The sequence below is a fragment of the Heterodontus francisci genome, chromosome 27 (genome assembly GCF_036365525.1).
Source record: "Heterodontus francisci isolate sHetFra1 chromosome 27, sHetFra1.hap1, whole genome shotgun sequence".
In the NCBI taxonomy this organism is placed as follows: Eukaryota; Metazoa; Chordata; class Chondrichthyes; order Heterodontiformes; family Heterodontidae; genus Heterodontus; species Heterodontus francisci.
Window position 1 is genome coordinate 42,456,865 of NC_090397.1, and position 17,061 is coordinate 42,473,925.

Sequence of the window (17,061 nt, forward strand, 5' to 3'; positions counted from 1 at the left end):
ATAATATATACAGAAGAAGCCTCTGAAGTATTGAAAGATTGAAAGCTTGTGTATTGCAGAATATTGCTGACAGACTTTTGCAAAAGGGCACAAAAAAGGACTGGATTATGTAAAGTATCATCTTCTGCAATACTAGATGCTCATGCAGCTTGACAGCTCCACTACAAAGGCCACCCACTCGACTGTAAGGATCCATCCTCCAAATCAAAGTTAAGACAATCAACCAGTCAAAAAAATTTCAACATAAGGTAATGATGAAGATACCGGTCTTTATTAATGGAGCAGGTTATCTGCTTTATGCAGTGGTCTCTGTTATGAAAATATATCAGGAAAGAAACACAACAACATAAAAAAGGCAAAGTAAGGGAAAAATGGAAACAAAATTAGACTTCATTCTTCTTTTCAAAAATTAAATAATTACAGATTTTCTTTTACAGCTACGTTAAAATACTTCAAGAAATCTTACCTGTCTTAATATGGCCCAATATATTTTTCTCAGATTACAGGTCCAGTCATTTTTACATATTGAAACCCTAAAACAGAATTACATTTACTCCTCTCAAATCTGTAGCAGAAGTCTATTGTGGATAATCAATTCTATCATCTTTCTTTTACATCTCAACTACAGACGTGGCGCAGTAAGCTTTTTCAAAAGTACTTTTGATGTGTGAATATCCTGCTAGATTCCTTAGGTCACATGATGGATCAAACAGACTGATCAGAAGGCAAGCTATAGAAGCGGAAATGGGTTTAAGGCTTTACTTTTAATATCCGCTCTTCGGAGGAAGTTGATATGCTTGATGTACCTTGTGGTTTGATATTTTCTCGGACTCATACAGTTGGTTCAAAGGAGATTCATTCAATTATGGGAAGTGCAGCAAGCTCAGAAAATAAGGAATTAACTAGGAGATCTAAAGAACTGGAAAAGAAAATCCAAGAAGATGCAAAGAAAGATGCCAGGACTGTGAAGCTGTTACTGTTGGGTAACTGAATTTAACATTATTAATACTGACATTTTGGTCCATTCTGGCAAAGGAGCAAATTGGTCTCAATTTACATCAGTTTTGGGAGCTGATGATCTGATCAAATCTAATTCCATGCAGATCCATTCGAAACAGTTAGCAAAATTCCTGGCACTTTCAGTAGCCATAAACTGAAAGTACAGTCTTATTGCTCCCAAGGTAAAAACTGACAAGTCACATGTAGTCATGTGAGTGCTGAAATAATATGAAGTAGAGTGCACAGTTATGAATTTGAAGAAGTCTCTAGTCTTTCTTTAAGTAATCTGTTTAATATATTATGTTTAATGACTGTGATTACTGTGAATTATTGCAAAATCCAGTTTCAAGAAATGAAAATGCGTCAGTCTTTGAAAAAACACTCACCAGTTTTCTCTCCCTCTCCTCTTCTAACCATTATTCATTTGTGAGAACTTCACGGTGTGTGTCAGTTGGTTATTTCAGGCGTGTAGTTGAGCCTGATCTGTCCTTGTACTGTACTCATACACAGACACTTCAAGTAGAGGCAGTTTGACAGTGATTTGAAGCAGAACTCCTGAGGTGATTTTCCTCTCCCGTACCCAGGGTGATTGAGGCCAATTGTCGCACCCTTACAGCCATCCCTATTGAGGCCACTGCTAACTCAACAAAGAATGGGGATCAAATTTCCAAGATCTTCCTTGTCTGCATGGCTGTATTACTCATTGGATGAAGTCTCTGAGCCACAAGACAAGCCTTAAGCCAAGGCTGTGGCTGGAACTAATAATATCATGTGCTGTATCTTTATTTGTTAATTTATACCTTGGCCTAGGACTTCTGCCATGCCTTGATTGGAATTCATCTCCAGTGTTTGTGGGTAAATTGGAGATGGAAACTTGTTATGGTGGATCTGTTTAAAGTTTTCTCTTTGCTCGCCATATTGGTGATAGAGAAAATATGAGGTCAGAAACTCAGCTCAAAGTCGAAAGGACAATGGCAAAGGTAGGACATGGAATTGGTGGTGAGAGAATAAGTTTATGGCATGGGCAGAAGATAACGGAATAAAAACAGAAAATACTGGAAACACTCAGCAGGTCTGGCAGCATCTGTAGAGAGAGAAACAGAGTTAATGCTTCAGGTTAATGATTTTTCATCGTGAAGGTTAATTCTGTTTCTCTCTCCACAGATGCTGCCACACCTGCTGAGCATTTCTAGCATTTTCTGTTTTTATTTCAGATTTCCAGCAACTGCAGTATTTTGCTTCTGCCAAAGATAATGCCTTTGGCCTTCCCACTGTTTAATTGGAGGAAATTACACTTCATCCAGGACTGGGCGTTGAAGAAGCAGGTTGATAACTGCAAGGTAACAGAGAAAAGATGTTGGGGAATCTTATCCAAACAGCGAAAACTCTATTATCATAGATCTGCCCCACCTCCAACCCCAATAAGATCAATGGCGTATAATAAAAGCAAAATACTGCGGATGCTGGAAATCTAAAATAAAAACAAGAAATGCTGGAACCACTCAGCAGGTCTGGCAGCATCTGTGAAAAGAGAAGCAGAGTTAACGTTTCGGGTCAGTGACCCTTCTTCGGAACTGACAAATATTAGAAAAGTCATAGGTTATAAGCAAGTGAGGTGGGGGTGGGGCAAGAGATAACAAAGGAGGTCTAGATTGGACCAGGCCACATAGCTGACCAAAAGGTCACGGAGCAAAGGCAAACAATATGTTAATGGTGTGTTGAAAGACAAAGCATTAGTACAGATTCGGTGTTAATGCACTGAATATTGAACAGCAGCAAGTGCAAACCTGAAAAAAAACAGTGGGTAAGCAAACTGAACAAATTAAGATGAAATGAAATAAATGCAAAAAAAACGATTGTAAAAAATGTAAAAAAAGAATGTAAAAAAAAAGGAAGAAAAAATAACTAAATGGGGGGCTGTCATGCTCTGAAATTATTGAACTCAATGTTCAGTCCGACAGGCTGTAGTGTGCCTAATCGGTAGATGAGATGCTGTTCCTCGAGCTTGCGTTGATGTTCACTGGAACACTGCAGCAATCCCAGGACAGAGATGTGAGCATGAGAGCAGGGCAGAGTGTTGAAATGGCAAGCAACCGGAAGCTCAGGGTCCTGCTTGCGGACTGAGCGGAGATGTTCCGCAAAGCGGTCACCCAGTCTGCGCTTGGTCTCCCCAATGTAGAGGAGACCACACTGTGAGCAGCGAATACAGTATACTACATTGAAAGAAGTACAAGTAAATCGCTGCTTCACCTGAAAGGAGTGTTTGGGGCCTGGTATAGTGAGGAGAGAAGAGGTAAATGGGCAGGTATTACACCTCCTGCGATTGCAGGGGAAGGTGCCATGGGACGGGGACGAGGTGGTGGGGGTAATGGAGGAGTGGACCAGGGTGTCGCAGAGGGAACGATCCCTTCGGAATGCTGACAGGGGAAGGGAGGGGAAGATGTGACTGGTAGTGGCATCACGCTGGAGGTGGCAGAAATGGCGGAGGATGATCCTTTGGATATGGAGGCTGATGGGGTGAAAAGTGAGAACAAGGGGAACCCTGTCACGGTTCTGGGAGGGAGGGGAAGGGGTGAGGGTAGAGGTGCGGGGAATGGGCCGGACACGGTTGAGGGCCCTGTGAACCACAGTGGGGGGAAATCCTCGGTTGAAGAAAAAGGAGGTCATATCAGAAGCACCGTCATGGAAGGTAGCATCATCAGAGCAGATGCGTCGGAGACGGAGAAACTGGGAGAATGGAATGGAGTCCTTACAGGAGGTAGGGTGTGAAGAAGTGTAGTCGAGGTAGCTGTGGGTGTCGGCGGGCTTATAATGGATATTAGTAGACAACCTATCCCCAGAGATGGAGACAGAGAAGTCGAGGAAGGGAAGGGAAGTGTCAGAGATGGACCATGTAAAGGTGAGAGAAGGGTGGAAATTGGAAGCAAAGTTGATAAAGTTTTCCAGTGCGGAAAACTGGAATACGACAACACCATACGACAACAGCACCACCCTTGTCTGCAGGTTTGATGACCATGTCGGGGTTAGACCTGAGAGAACGGAGTGCCTCAAGTTCAGAGGGGGACAGGTTAGAGTGAGTGAGGGGGGCAGAGAAATTGAGATGACCAATCTCTCGCCGACAGTTTTCAATGAAGAGATCAAGAGTGGGTAAAAGGCCAGGGGGAGGGGTCCAGGTAGAGGGAGAATGCTGAGGCGGGTGAATGGGTCTGCTGGTCGGGGGGAGGACTCCTGGTCAAAGAAGTGAGCCCGGAGGCGGAGGCGACGGAAGAAGAGCTCAACGTCATGCCGAGCGCGAAATTCATTGAGGTGGGGGCATAAGGGGATAAAACTGAGACCTTTGCTGAGTACAGAACGCTCAGCATCAGAGAGGGGGAGGTCAGAGGGTGTAGTGAATACACGGCAAGGGGTCAGATCAGAAGGGGTGGGGTCAGAGGGAAGTGAAGCGGAAGGAGGATCTGGAGGGGCATTAGTCCCCATCAGCTGCTGGAGCTTGCATTCCTTAACAACTGAAAGGAAGAAAAAATGTTTTTTGTTAATGCGTCGGATGAGACGAAAGATGAAATGAAACTGCGGAGTAGAACAGCTTTGAGATAAGGTAAGGCGGTGCTGCTGGAGAGAGAGGTCCAGTGTGTGCATGTGGCGGCGCATAGCACTGAGTGTGGATCTCAGGATGCGGCGAGAGTAGCAGTCTGAGGAACGTTGTATTTCTCGGAGATACCTGTGATCCTGGGTGGTTTCAAAGCATGATGGGTGAAACTGCAGTTGGAATCCACGTGGAATGGCATGTCCAATTTGCTAGATTAGTGCTGCTTTGATCACCTCTGCCACTTAGACTACTGGAACTGTGATTTATTGCTCCAAGATCAATTTCCCTGAAACAAAGACTTCTTTTTACTGAGCTTTGTAGATTTATTGAGCTAATGTAAAAATAATTATCTGTCAGACATTCTAGCTGCCGGAAAATTTCCTGTTAAATGGAATTGAATTTTTGAAAGCCGTTTAATGTTTTTATCGATTCACTGATCTCTGGTCTCTTAATTGCGTCAATTGCTAATTTTAACATCTCTGCTCTCTTAACAGCATCAATCGCCAATTTTAACATCGATCCAAATATATCTTTCTTTTGGAATTTATGTTGATAAATCTAGTATATTTAATTCTGCATAAATAGGATAGTACGTCAGTAAGTATTTAGTTGAAGGAATAAATGTAAAATGGTCTTTTTAAAGAGGTAAGACGACTCTTAGAGACTATGTAGCAGGTCTAAATTTAAAGCCAGGGATATCAGAGAAATGAGTTATCAAATTGTAACGTCCTCCAAATCTTGCATTAAGCTTTTAATATAATCCCCTTGCAAAATACAGGGTGCATGCTTTGAAATTAATTTTCCCACCAATGTCTGAAAACAACTCCAACCTAGAAGCTTTCAATGAGCTCGGGTGCCTGCAGCCACACATACTGTCCATATCATACCCAGGAATGACTTTAGAAAACAAGATAAATAATCCAACTAACAGATTTGTGGTAAATTCTTGAAACAGGTGAAATGCATGCTTTTACTAAGCAGAATAACAACTGGACAAGTACTGCAATATCATTCAATATCAATTCGAATTGATAGCGAATATTTGTCACTAACCTGGCTGTGGCAGATTTTAATGAGCTGTCCAGCACATTTTAGTGTAAATTTGATGAGGATCTAACTAATACCAAAGACTCAAATATGCTGTTCCAAGAATATTCAGGCCAATATTTCAATTAAAATAATAGAACCTATGGAGTAAGAAAGATCAGTCAATAAATTGCAGTCTGACAGAAAAATAATTCTTACAGGAGCTGTTGACCATTTCTTGGAGTAATTTATGGAAGATTGCTGTCAAAAGCCACAGCTTATTTTTAAAATTTTCTGATTATCTCTCCCTAAGACCACTCATGTTGAATTATCTTTTCATGGGCACTAGAAACAAATCTTAATGTATAATCATAGACAGTGAGTGTCCACAGGCTATTTGAATGTCAGCAGCACAGCCAAACCAAATCTTGTCCTACCCCAGAGTCCCAGAGATATACATTTTCCAACAAAGGAAACCTGATAGTTGCCTTTTCCCCTATCTAGAGGACACTGAGGTCAATTGTAGCACCCACACTATGACCTTCACTATATCAGCCCAGGCCAGTGATTGAATCTGGAACTGCCTTGCTCTGTGCAGCACAGTACCACACCATATGGTGTATTTAGCCATTGTGGATTTTACACCAATTGCTTTAATGATGCAGTTAGATATAAGCAACCAAATAAAGTTATTTTAATTTCTTTAAATTTGAATGGGCATTAAGATCTTTGGAATGCTCTAGCTCCTTTATTGCAAATTGTTTTCATTACTCCCTTTTATTCCATTTAACTTTTCAATATAATCTGTTGCATTTATCCTGATTTTCATTTTTTTGCTCATCTAGGTGAGGGTATTAGTGCTGGGGAATGGGATTCTTCCACTTTCAGATAACTAATGTCAGCAGAAAGCACTCCTCGGTCAGATGTACCACAGCCAAGCTCTATTTACCTCTGCCTCAACAACGCACCTCAGCTACAATCTCAGAAGAACAACCCCTATCACACCAAAATGACATTTTCTCCTTTTCCCACAACTGCCCTCCTGCAGTCTCACTGAGTGAGATTGCTAAGCAATGCCTGAATCAGGTGCAGTTTTGTGCTGGAGACTGAGACCCTCGAGGAACTGGGCTGAGACTGCTAAACTCATTTCACAAAGCATCCTTATGGGCAGCTGACATAGGAATTGAACTCAGGTCCCAGAGGGGAAAAGCCAGTTTCTAACCCATTGGAGCACCCAACTCCCCAAATCCTCCATTTTGTAGAAAATGTAGCAACTTTTAAGAACAACAAAAGAATATTTGGACCAACAAATCTACTGCATTTTCATTGATTTTAACTCCACCTTACTGCCTTCTCAATACATTGGGGTGGTGCAGTGGTTAGCACTGCAGCCTCACAGCTCCAGTGACCCAGGTTTGGTTCTGGGTACTGCCTGTGCAGAGTTTGCTAGTTCTCCCTGTGACCACGTGGGTTTCTGCCGGGTGCTCTGGTTTCCTCCCACAGCCAAAGACTTGCAGGTTGATAGGTAAATTGGCCATTGTAAATTGCCCCTAATGTATGTAGGTGGTGGGGATGTGGTAGGGAATATGGGGTTAATGTAGGATTAGTATAAATGGGTGGTTGTTCGTCAGCACAGACACAGTGGGCCGTAGGACCTGTTTCAGTGCTGTATCTCTCTATGACATCCATCTCTTCCTTTCTTTGTTTTTTTTTCTTGAATCCCATCATATTATTTGTTGCAGAAGCTTCTGCAGGTCATTCAAATTTTTTAACATTTTAACAGATTCCGATCCATTATTTGCTAACAGTCTGCCTCACCAGAAAGTACATTGGAGATTAATATTTTAAAATGAATTATTGTCCTGTTTGTTTTCTTCATTTTATGTTACAGGTGCCGGTGAATCGGGTAAAAGCACAATAGTCAAACAGATGAAGTAAGTAGTAGAAGTTAAACGTAATCCTGTAGCAATAAATGCATGTCGTGTATTGTTTGACAGCTTAAATAATCTATAGCACTAGTTACATTTATAAAGGTTCTTGATCATGTGAAGGTTTCATCAAGACATCTATTAATCAAAGATAAGGAAATGATCCAATCTTCTGTCAAAGTTTCCAATTGCCCATAGTATAAGTTGAAGGGTAATTAAAGAGATGGAAACGCCACAGTGAAAAAGTTTCACAACAATTTCAACAGCATAAAGCAATACTGTATAAAATAGCCAATATTTTGAGGCAGTTGAAACCGATACAGTAATTTAGCATCAAATTCTGCCAGTTGTTACGAGCAGGTGGAAAAGAGGTCTACGGTTCCCTTTCAGCTTTCACCTGGTCTTACTGTAACAGGGTTTAATTTTAAATACACTGAGTTTTTAGCTCTACCTTGGTGAGTCCTTGTTCAATGCTTTCCAATTATAAGGCAAAGAAACCAGCACAAACATGCTTTCTTAGGTTTAAAGAAGAAAAGTTGAAATTTATTGAACTTAAAACCTAATTTGGTTGAAGCCTACGGATACACAACTCGCCCACGCTAGCATGCATACACGATACACACGTGCAAATAGAGACAGAAAAGAGCAGAAGAAAAAATAAAGTGGAAAAGTTTGAGGCAATATCTGAAGAGTTTTTGTTACGGTTCTTCAAGCTCACTGTCGAGTCCTTGATTGTAGGTAGTTCTTGCTTTTTCTTGGGGCCCAATATTATTCTTAAACCTTGTTCGCAGTAGGAGACTTTTTTCTCTCATGTGTCTTCAGTCGATTCGGAGGCTTCTCAGAAAGAAATGGGAGCAGAGAGGACAGTTCTTCTCAGTTCAGGAGCAAACAGACTTTCTCAGTTCAAACTGTTTGAACAATTCAGAAAAACCCAGGTTACCAAGCAGGTTAGTCATGTGACTAACGGGTCTGACCATGTCTTGTATTGTATCACCTTAGCAGTCTCCAGAATGCTCCTTTTATACACAATACCTGGTGATCAAGGTCCATCGTGGGTTAAATGTGTCAGGGAATGGTCCTGTGTCCTTCCAAGCACTATCTGTTAATATGCAAATATTTTTTCCAGCCACAGCTGATCTGTTTAACAAGTCCTTTGTTCACTCCAGTAACAGTTTAAAATCAATGTTCATGACAAAATTAATGTGCCTCATTCTTGGCAGGCGGGGGCCTAGCATGACACAGTGTAGAGAAACTGTTAAAACTTCATTTTCATCTTCTCCTAGCAACAGCTTGCATTTCTATAGCATTAACATAGTAGAACATCCCAAGGCACTTCCCAGGAACAAATTTGACACCAAGCTACGTAAGGAGATAGGACAGATGGTCAAACATTTGGTCAAAAACTTAAGTCTTAAGGAGCATCTTAAAGGAGGAGAGAGACATAGGGATTAAGAGGCAGAGACGTTTAGGGAGCTTAGGGCATAGGCAGCTGAAGACAGCTAGCAATGATGCAGCAGGGATGCACGAGAGACCAGAATTAGAGGAGCACAGGTATCTCAGAGCGTTATGGAGTTGGTGAAGATTACAGAGATAGGGAGGGGAGAGGCCATGGTGGGATTTGAAAACAAGGATGAGAATATTTAAATATTCTCATATTCTCAGTAGGTTAGCAAGCACAGGGGTGATGGGTGTAAAAGACTTGGTGTGAATTAGGATATGGGCACCAGAGTTTTGATGAGTTCAGGTTTATGTAAGTTGGGAAGATGCAAGCACAGTCAGGAGAGCGTTGGAATAGTGAAGTCTAGGGGTAACAAAGCCATGGATGAACTCTTCAGCAGCAGATGGAAGGTGGAAGTAGCCAGTTTTTGTGATGGAGCAGGTATGTGGCCAAGAGCTCATTTACTGGACAAATACAGTGCCAATATTTGATTGGAGGAATCTTCTGTTCAGTACTGGATGGTGGACAAGCTATGTGAAAAATTAGAGACAGTGGGAGAGTGTTGAGAGAGGTGGTGATGAGCTAGAGATGGGTGTTGTCAGCATACGTGTAGAACCTCACCTGTTTTTTTAGATGATGTCGCCGAAAGGCAGCATGTAGATGAGAGATGGGAGGAGGCCAAGGTTAGATCCTTGGGGGATTCCAGAGGTAACAATGTGGGGGAGGGAAGAGAAGTCATTGCAGGGGATTCTCTGGCTACGACTGGATAGATAAGAATGGAACCAGGTGAGGGCAGTCCCAGTGAGCTGGATGACGGAGGAGAGGCATTGGAGGAGAATGGTGTGTTGAACTGTGTCAAAGGCTGCAGACAGGTTGAGCAGGATGAGGAGGAATTGTTTACCATGGTCACAGTCACATAGGCTGTGATTTGTGACTTTGTTGAGAGCCATTTCGGTACTGTGGAGGGGTGGAAACCTGATTGAAGGGATTGAAACATGGAGTTGTGGACAAGTTGGGCATGAACTGTGTAGCGTTCCACAGGGATCTCTGTTGGAGCCTCAACTATTCACTGTAGTTAATGACTTAAATGACAGGACAGAGAACCACATATGCAAGCTTGCCAATGGCACAAAGATGGGCTATAAGCAGTGTAGATGGAAGTATAAATTACAAAGAGGTATTGCTAGATTAAATAAATGGGAAAAACTGTTACAAATGGATTTCAAAGCAGGTTAGTATCCAATCATCCACTTTGGATCAAAAAGGGATAGATCAGAGTACTTTCTAAATGGTGAAAAGCTAGAAACAGTGGACTTAGGAGTCCATGTACATAGATCATTAGAATATCATGAACTGGTACAGAAAATATTTTTCTGGAATGCTGGACTCCAAGGGTTAAATTATGAGAGATTAGACAAGCTAGGATTGTATTCCATGGACTTTAGAAGTTTAAGGAGTGATTTGGTTGAAGTTTTCAAGATATTGAGGGAAACTGATAGGTAGATAGAGAGAAACTATTTCTGCTCATTGGGGAGTCTAAGACTGGGGGACATGGCCTAAAAGTTACAGCCAGACCTTTCAGGAGTGAAGTTAGTTTAGTTTAGACATACAGCATCGAAACAGGCCCTTCGGCCCACCGAGTCTGTGCCGACCATCAACCACCCATTTATACTAATCCTACACTAATTCCATATTCCTACCACATCCCCACCTGTCCCTATATTTCCCTACCACCTACCTATACTAGGGGCAATATATAATGGCCAATTTACCTATCAACCTGCAAGTCTTTGGTATGTGGGAGGAAACCAGAGCACCCGGAGGAAACCCATGCAGACACAGGGAGAACTTGCAACTCCACACAGGCAGTACCCAGAATTGAACCTGGGTCACTGGAGCTGTGAGGCTGCGGTGCTAACCACTGCGCCACTGTGCCGCCCCTCTTCTTCACACAAAGGGTAGTAGAAGTTTGGAACTCTGCAAATGACAATTGATGTTAGATCAATTGTTAATTATAAACTGAGATTGATAGATTATTGTTAACCAAAAGTATTAAGGGATATGGAACAAAGGCGGGTATATAGACAAAGGTCACAGATCAGCCACGATCTCATTGAATGGTGACAGAACATGCGCAAGCGGCTAAATGGCCTAATCCTGTTTCTATGTTACTTTTTAGTAACAAGGACTTTGGAGAGAAAAGGGAGAATGGAGATGGGGCTGTAATTGCAAGTACAGAGGGGTCAAGGAGGGTTTTCTGAGCAGAGGAGTGATGATAGCAGATTTGAAAGGGGGCAATATCTGAGAAGAGGGAACTTTTAATAGTATCAGCTAATATTGGAGCAGAAAGGGAAGTTGGATGGTCAGCACTTTAGTGGGAATAGGATCAAGGGAGCAGGAGGTGCAGCTCATGGGCAAGATGAGCTCAAGAGGACATGATGGGAGATAAGAGAGAAACTGAAGAAAGATGTGAGTTCAAGCTAGGGCAAAGGAGAGCAAAGGGTTAGGTGAAGGAAGGGGCAGCTATATGGATGGTATCAATTTTTGTGACAAAGCAATCCATGAGATGCTCACACTTTTTGTTGGAGGTGGAGATTGAGGAGGTGGGGGGAGAGATTTCAGAAGAGAGTGGAGAAGAGAAGCCAGGGATTATCTTTGCATTCCAGGATGATCCTGGTATAGTGAGCACCAGAATCCTTATAATTCCTCATTAAAAATGAGTTCTTTTATTTAGAAATCAATGAACGTATTCTTATTTGGATAACCTAAATACACCATGTCTGTTATATATATTTATAAACTGAACTATTACTTTCTATGATTACCACTCATTCATTAAAAAAGGAAAAGCCTTTTAGAAATGTTTGCTAATGTGTTGCATCTGACTATTAAACCACTGATTAAAGTGGTTATTCTCAGCAACACCATTGCACCTTTACTGTCAAACCTGTCCTCTGCACTGAAACTGATATATTTTTTCCCTCATAGAATTATCCATAAAGACGGTTACACAAACCAGGAATGTATGGAATTTAAGGCCATCATTTATAGCAACACAGTACAGTCCATGCTGGCAATTGTGCGGGCAATGTCCTTACTAGGAATTAACTATCAGGACCCAGCCAGGAAAGTAAGTAATTATTTTCACTCTTGAGTGTGTATAACATACTTGCTTAAAATTGTTCTTCTTTACTGGGTTTTCTGGTGTTATTCCCACTATTCACTTCAGCACTATCTGCAAATTTCCTGCCTGGTTTCACACTTTAGACCAGTTATTGGGGGGACAACTTCAACTTCCATGATGCGTTTCTCTTTCACACATAAGTGAGTGTAACCAGGTAAGTGGGCAGTTAAAAATTAGTAGATTTCTTACCCACTCGGATCCCAACCATTTCCAATTCAGTGTTTGCAGGAGAATGAGGAGCCCACCTAAAGAAAATAGGGGCCTCATAAATTTATGAAAATCAGAGTCCTATTGAATCCATTAGACCCCAGTGCAATTTGAACCGGGCCTGAGCAGGAAAACTGCAACAGCATTCCTGCTAGGCAGAAGCAGGTGTGAAGATAGAACAGTCCCTTCTGGTAAGTCTACATCTTTCCTGTGAGAGGCCATGAGGGACAGAAGTTCTTCTCTGGGCCCCACAAGGAAAGTTGCAGCCTCCCTTGCCACAGTCTCTTCCACTTCCCTCCTGCAATCTCCTCCCCACCATTTACCTGAGGTTGCCCAATCTTCACCTGCCAGCGGTTATCCTGCACCCTAGCCATGCCCATTCCTGGCTAAAAGTGGACCGGCAGCACTAAAATGAGGCCCAGGAGTTGAAATACCGCTGGGCCTGAAATTTAGACTGGCGAGTGTGTTTCCAGTTAGTTCTGTCCCCTCCCCCTCACCAAACTTGAGCCAAAGTCAGGTTAAAAATTGACCCCATCTACTTTAACTTGAATTTTATGTGCATCCAGCGGCATCATTCGCTCACAACTCTTGATAAAATTTGGTTTTCTTCGGCAAAGCTGAATATTTCAATTTACTGTTTTACTTCTTTTCTGATTACATCTGTGTAATCACCTGAAACCAGTAATAGGAACGGACTTTAAATTGGGATTTTGCTTCTTTTCTCGATCTGACTTCATATCAGCCTTTGGCAGAAGATAATTTTTTAAAATTCCTATATTTCAATTTGACTGGCTGATAAAGAATAGACTGTGGGACGGCAATCTCACCACAGAAAATCATTGGAGCTAGCGCTCTGCATATTTCTGTATTGAAGATGAGATCTGACTGCAGTCGATGGGTGAACTGGGCACAAAAATTGGAGGATAATCAGCAATGTTTCATTTAATTTATTAGCAGCTAATCCACTGAAACATCTGTAACATTAATCTCAGGGGGAGGGAAGACGGGATCTTTCCTTGTTAAAAGTGACAGTGTTATAAATGGAATATAGTTTTCTATGATTGACAACACTTATACTTTAAAATCTTATGGTTTATATGAGGTTCAGGGATTCTTCTGGAACAGCCACAATCCAGCTCTTTGGCAACTCCATTTGTAAAAACATCCAGCTTTGAAAATTCAGTCACTAAGATGATCCATTTAGAACCATTGGGTCAAGTACTTTTACCATTCAGCTCACCTGTGCAAGTTCTTTGCTATTTAAATCTAAACCCTGCATCTTAATCTGCCTCAAATGTTTTATCAGATAATGTTTTTGTGATGCACACTGTTCTCCACTTAGAATTAGGTTGAGATGATTGAAGCATATTCGATTTAAGAACTTTAGCTGTCAAATGGTGAAGCCGTCCATCTCATCTGTAAAATGGTCTCGTCAAATTATTCTACAAATTTGATTCTTCTGAATTATGTCCCAAATTGTACAGGTTAAAGGTTGAATAATTTGCACCATCATCCAAGCATCTTAGCCTCTTTGATTATATTTTATTCAAACAAATAGAAGAAAAGGCTCATTGTTGCTCTTGCAAATTAGTCGTGAAAGCTTACTCCTGCTGATCAATACACACACATTATTCACATCACGCAAATTGTCATTCACTTCCCAAAATCGTAATCTCATCACAAAAATGTCATTGGATTGCTTGTACAAGATTTTTCTTGACATGTTTCTTCTGAGGCTCCTTAATCTCTAAAATGACCACAATCTTACTTTAAATCTTCAGAACTCAGGATACATTTTTGAAAAGATTAAGTGAATTGTTGAACTCTCCAGAGAAATGTCACATTCATATGCATGTGTGCAGTCAACTGAAGAATAGGACTTGGCTCTAGGGAATCTATTTTACACATTGTCACGTTCTTTTTCAAATAAGATCACAGCATATCCAGCTTTATCAGCGAGAAGGCAGTTTTTCTCTTCTCAAACATTTTTTATTCAGGTTGCCAAAGCAACCAAACAATTGAAGTATGATGTTTTCTGCAGGTGTGCTCTTTACCACTAGAACAAAAATACATTTTATTGGTTTCTCAAATATTATCAAAGCTTTTTAATAGAACAGGGATTTTAAAGTTGGCTTATTTGAGGATCAACAGAAAATCTATTCTGCAGATTGTATTCCAAGTACAGCTGATTATTCTTCAATATTCTAGGGAATTGAAAATATGGGGATGATAATTTGATGCTGGATACCAGTAGTGCTGATGTGCATCTTACACAAACAACACCTGTGTCAATCTGGTAAACATAGCCTTAAAAAGGCTAACAGCTCAAAAATTGAAAAAAAAATTGAAATTCTTCATTATATTTTGGATAATTTTGTCCATAGGTCTTTTTTTAATCAGCAGTGTAATGTTACATATCATTGACTATGAAAAATTCAGAGCTCTTTTCTCTGCCTTGTTTGTATTTAATTATATGCAGATGCTGGGCATTAACTGGTGATTTACTTGAATCCCTAAAAATTGACAGAGACTGAAACTGTGGTTGTTGAGTTAGGAAGTGTATGCTTGTAATGTGTAACTGTAAATAAATGTAAAATGTAAATATATATTGTGTAAAAATTGGCTCCGGTTCTATCCTCCACCAACTGGCTTTCTGGAATAGAACATGTTAGTGGACAATGGTTACCTAAAGGTAAAGGTTAGAAGCTAAAAAAAAAGTCAAACCAAAAAACTACAATCTCAGTAGCCATTGTAGAATATGGCAGAAAGAAAATCTAAATTGTCATGGTATGATTACCTGCCGATGTTTTTGGAGTCTGAACCGTATGACCAGTGGAAGATTGAAGTGAATATGTGGACATGGGTTACATCTGTACCAAAGAGGAAACAGGGTATGGCCTAAGCATTGTCACTTCCTACCAGAAGTATTTTATGAGCTGGATGTCTGTCAGTTGGATATTGAGGAAAGTTTGGACCTTCTATTAAAGTTCTTGGATAAAATTTACAAGAAAGATGGTCTGTTAAGTGGCTATGAGGCATGGTCCCATGATAGATTTCAGAAAACAGATGGACTTTCCATGGAAGATTATATCATGGACTTTCACAGATTGTATAAAAGATTGCCAAAATTCAATTTGGGGATCCCTGGATCAGTACTAGCATTTTAAATTACCAGATTGTCCTAAGGTGTCTCATATGGACAGGCTACTGGTTCTAATTGGTGTCAGTTCTTGGAGAGGGTAACTCTGTTGGATCAGATGTCTGCTGCTTTGAAAAATATTCTTGAAGGACAGTCATTTCCTTCATGAAACAATTAGGACATTCCAAAGTGCCACAATGAATAGTGAATTCAATGATTCCCAGATTTCGGAATGGTCCAGATTCTAGATGGAGATGCCAATACAGTGGAAGGGTTAAAGACAAGCAGAATGAGGATGAAAGCACCTCAGCAGATTTGGCTATGGCAGCAGAATACAGAATTGGAACAGCAATAATCAGTGAATAAATCCAAGGAATAGGTGCTTCAGGTGTGACTCAAATTACCATTATGCGATGACCTGCCAAAAGTGGAAAGACAGGATCCTCGAAATGACACATGATGAGAGAATTCTGAGGAAGAGGATGAAAATAATATTGAATCTGAACAATTATATCGGTCATAAGGAGTTTTAGTCCTGTGATGAATGTGTTAGTTGCAGACTCATTTAACTATGCAGTGTTGGATAGTGCAAACTCTTCAAAGTTATGTGGAACAGATTGGTTGAAAAGTTATCTTGATTCATTAAGCTGTGAGGATCTATACACGGTTAAGGAATATAAAAGTTCTACTTGCTTTAGGTTTGGTGATGACAGCATATTGAGGTCAGTAAAGAGAATTGTAATTCCATGTAAAATAATTGCAGTAAGCCATTTTACAAGTACTGATATAGTATCCAGTGAGATACCTGTGCTGTTGAGTAAACCTATGAAAATGCACAGGGGCGGCACAGTGGCACAGTGGTTAGCACCGCAGCTGCACAGCTCCAGCGACCCGGGTTCAATTCCAGGTACTGCCTGTGTGAAGTTTGCAAGTTCTCCCTGTGTCTGCATGGGTTTCCTCCGGGTGCTCCGGTTTCCTCCCACATGCCAAAGACTTGCAGGTTGATAGGTAAATTGGCCATTATAAATTACCCCTAGGATAGGTAGGTGGTAGGGAAATATAGGGACAGGTGGGGATGTGGTAGGAATATGGAATTAGTGTAGGATTAGTATAAATGGGTGGTTGATGGTCGGCACAGACTCGGTGGGCCGAAGGGCCTGTTTCAGTGCTGTATCTCTAAAAAAAAGAAACTTGACAGTATGATAAGGCAATTTTTTATGGAAAGTCAGTGGATCTGTAGATCCACTAATCAGGATACTATTGTATCCCTTTAACAAAACCTGATGTTTCTTGTCAATGTTAAATAAGTATTAATGACATCAGGTGATAAGAATCAGAGACAGAAAGCAAATTGTCTTAAAGTTACATAGACAATTTGCTTACCCGACTTGTCAAAGATTAAAAATCCCTCTGAAGGATGCATGTGTGGTTGATGAGGATATGAGGCTAATATAGAAGAAATTAGTGAGAAGTGTGAAATCTGTAAAAAGTAGCAGACGTTGCCATGTGCCATTGTAAGCCTTCCATTGGCACATGACTTTAACGAGGTAGTTG

At 40.8% G+C, this 17,061-nt stretch overlaps 1 protein-coding gene across 1 annotated transcript in view; it reads left to right on the forward strand.

Moving 5' to 3' along the window:
- Positions 1–865: 865 nt before the first annotated feature.
- The window catches only part of LOC137385003 (guanine nucleotide-binding protein G(t) subunit alpha-2-like), a 55,851-nt gene continuing 39,655 nt past the window's right edge, over positions 866–17,061 (forward strand). The window contains exons 1-3 of the mRNA XM_068059738.1: positions 866–983; positions 7,503–7,545; positions 11,966–12,107. Coding sequence (XP_067915839.1) covers positions 866–983; positions 7,503–7,545; positions 11,966–12,107 — 303 coding nt within the window. The remainder of the gene's footprint in view (positions 984–7,502; positions 7,546–11,965; positions 12,108–17,061) is intronic.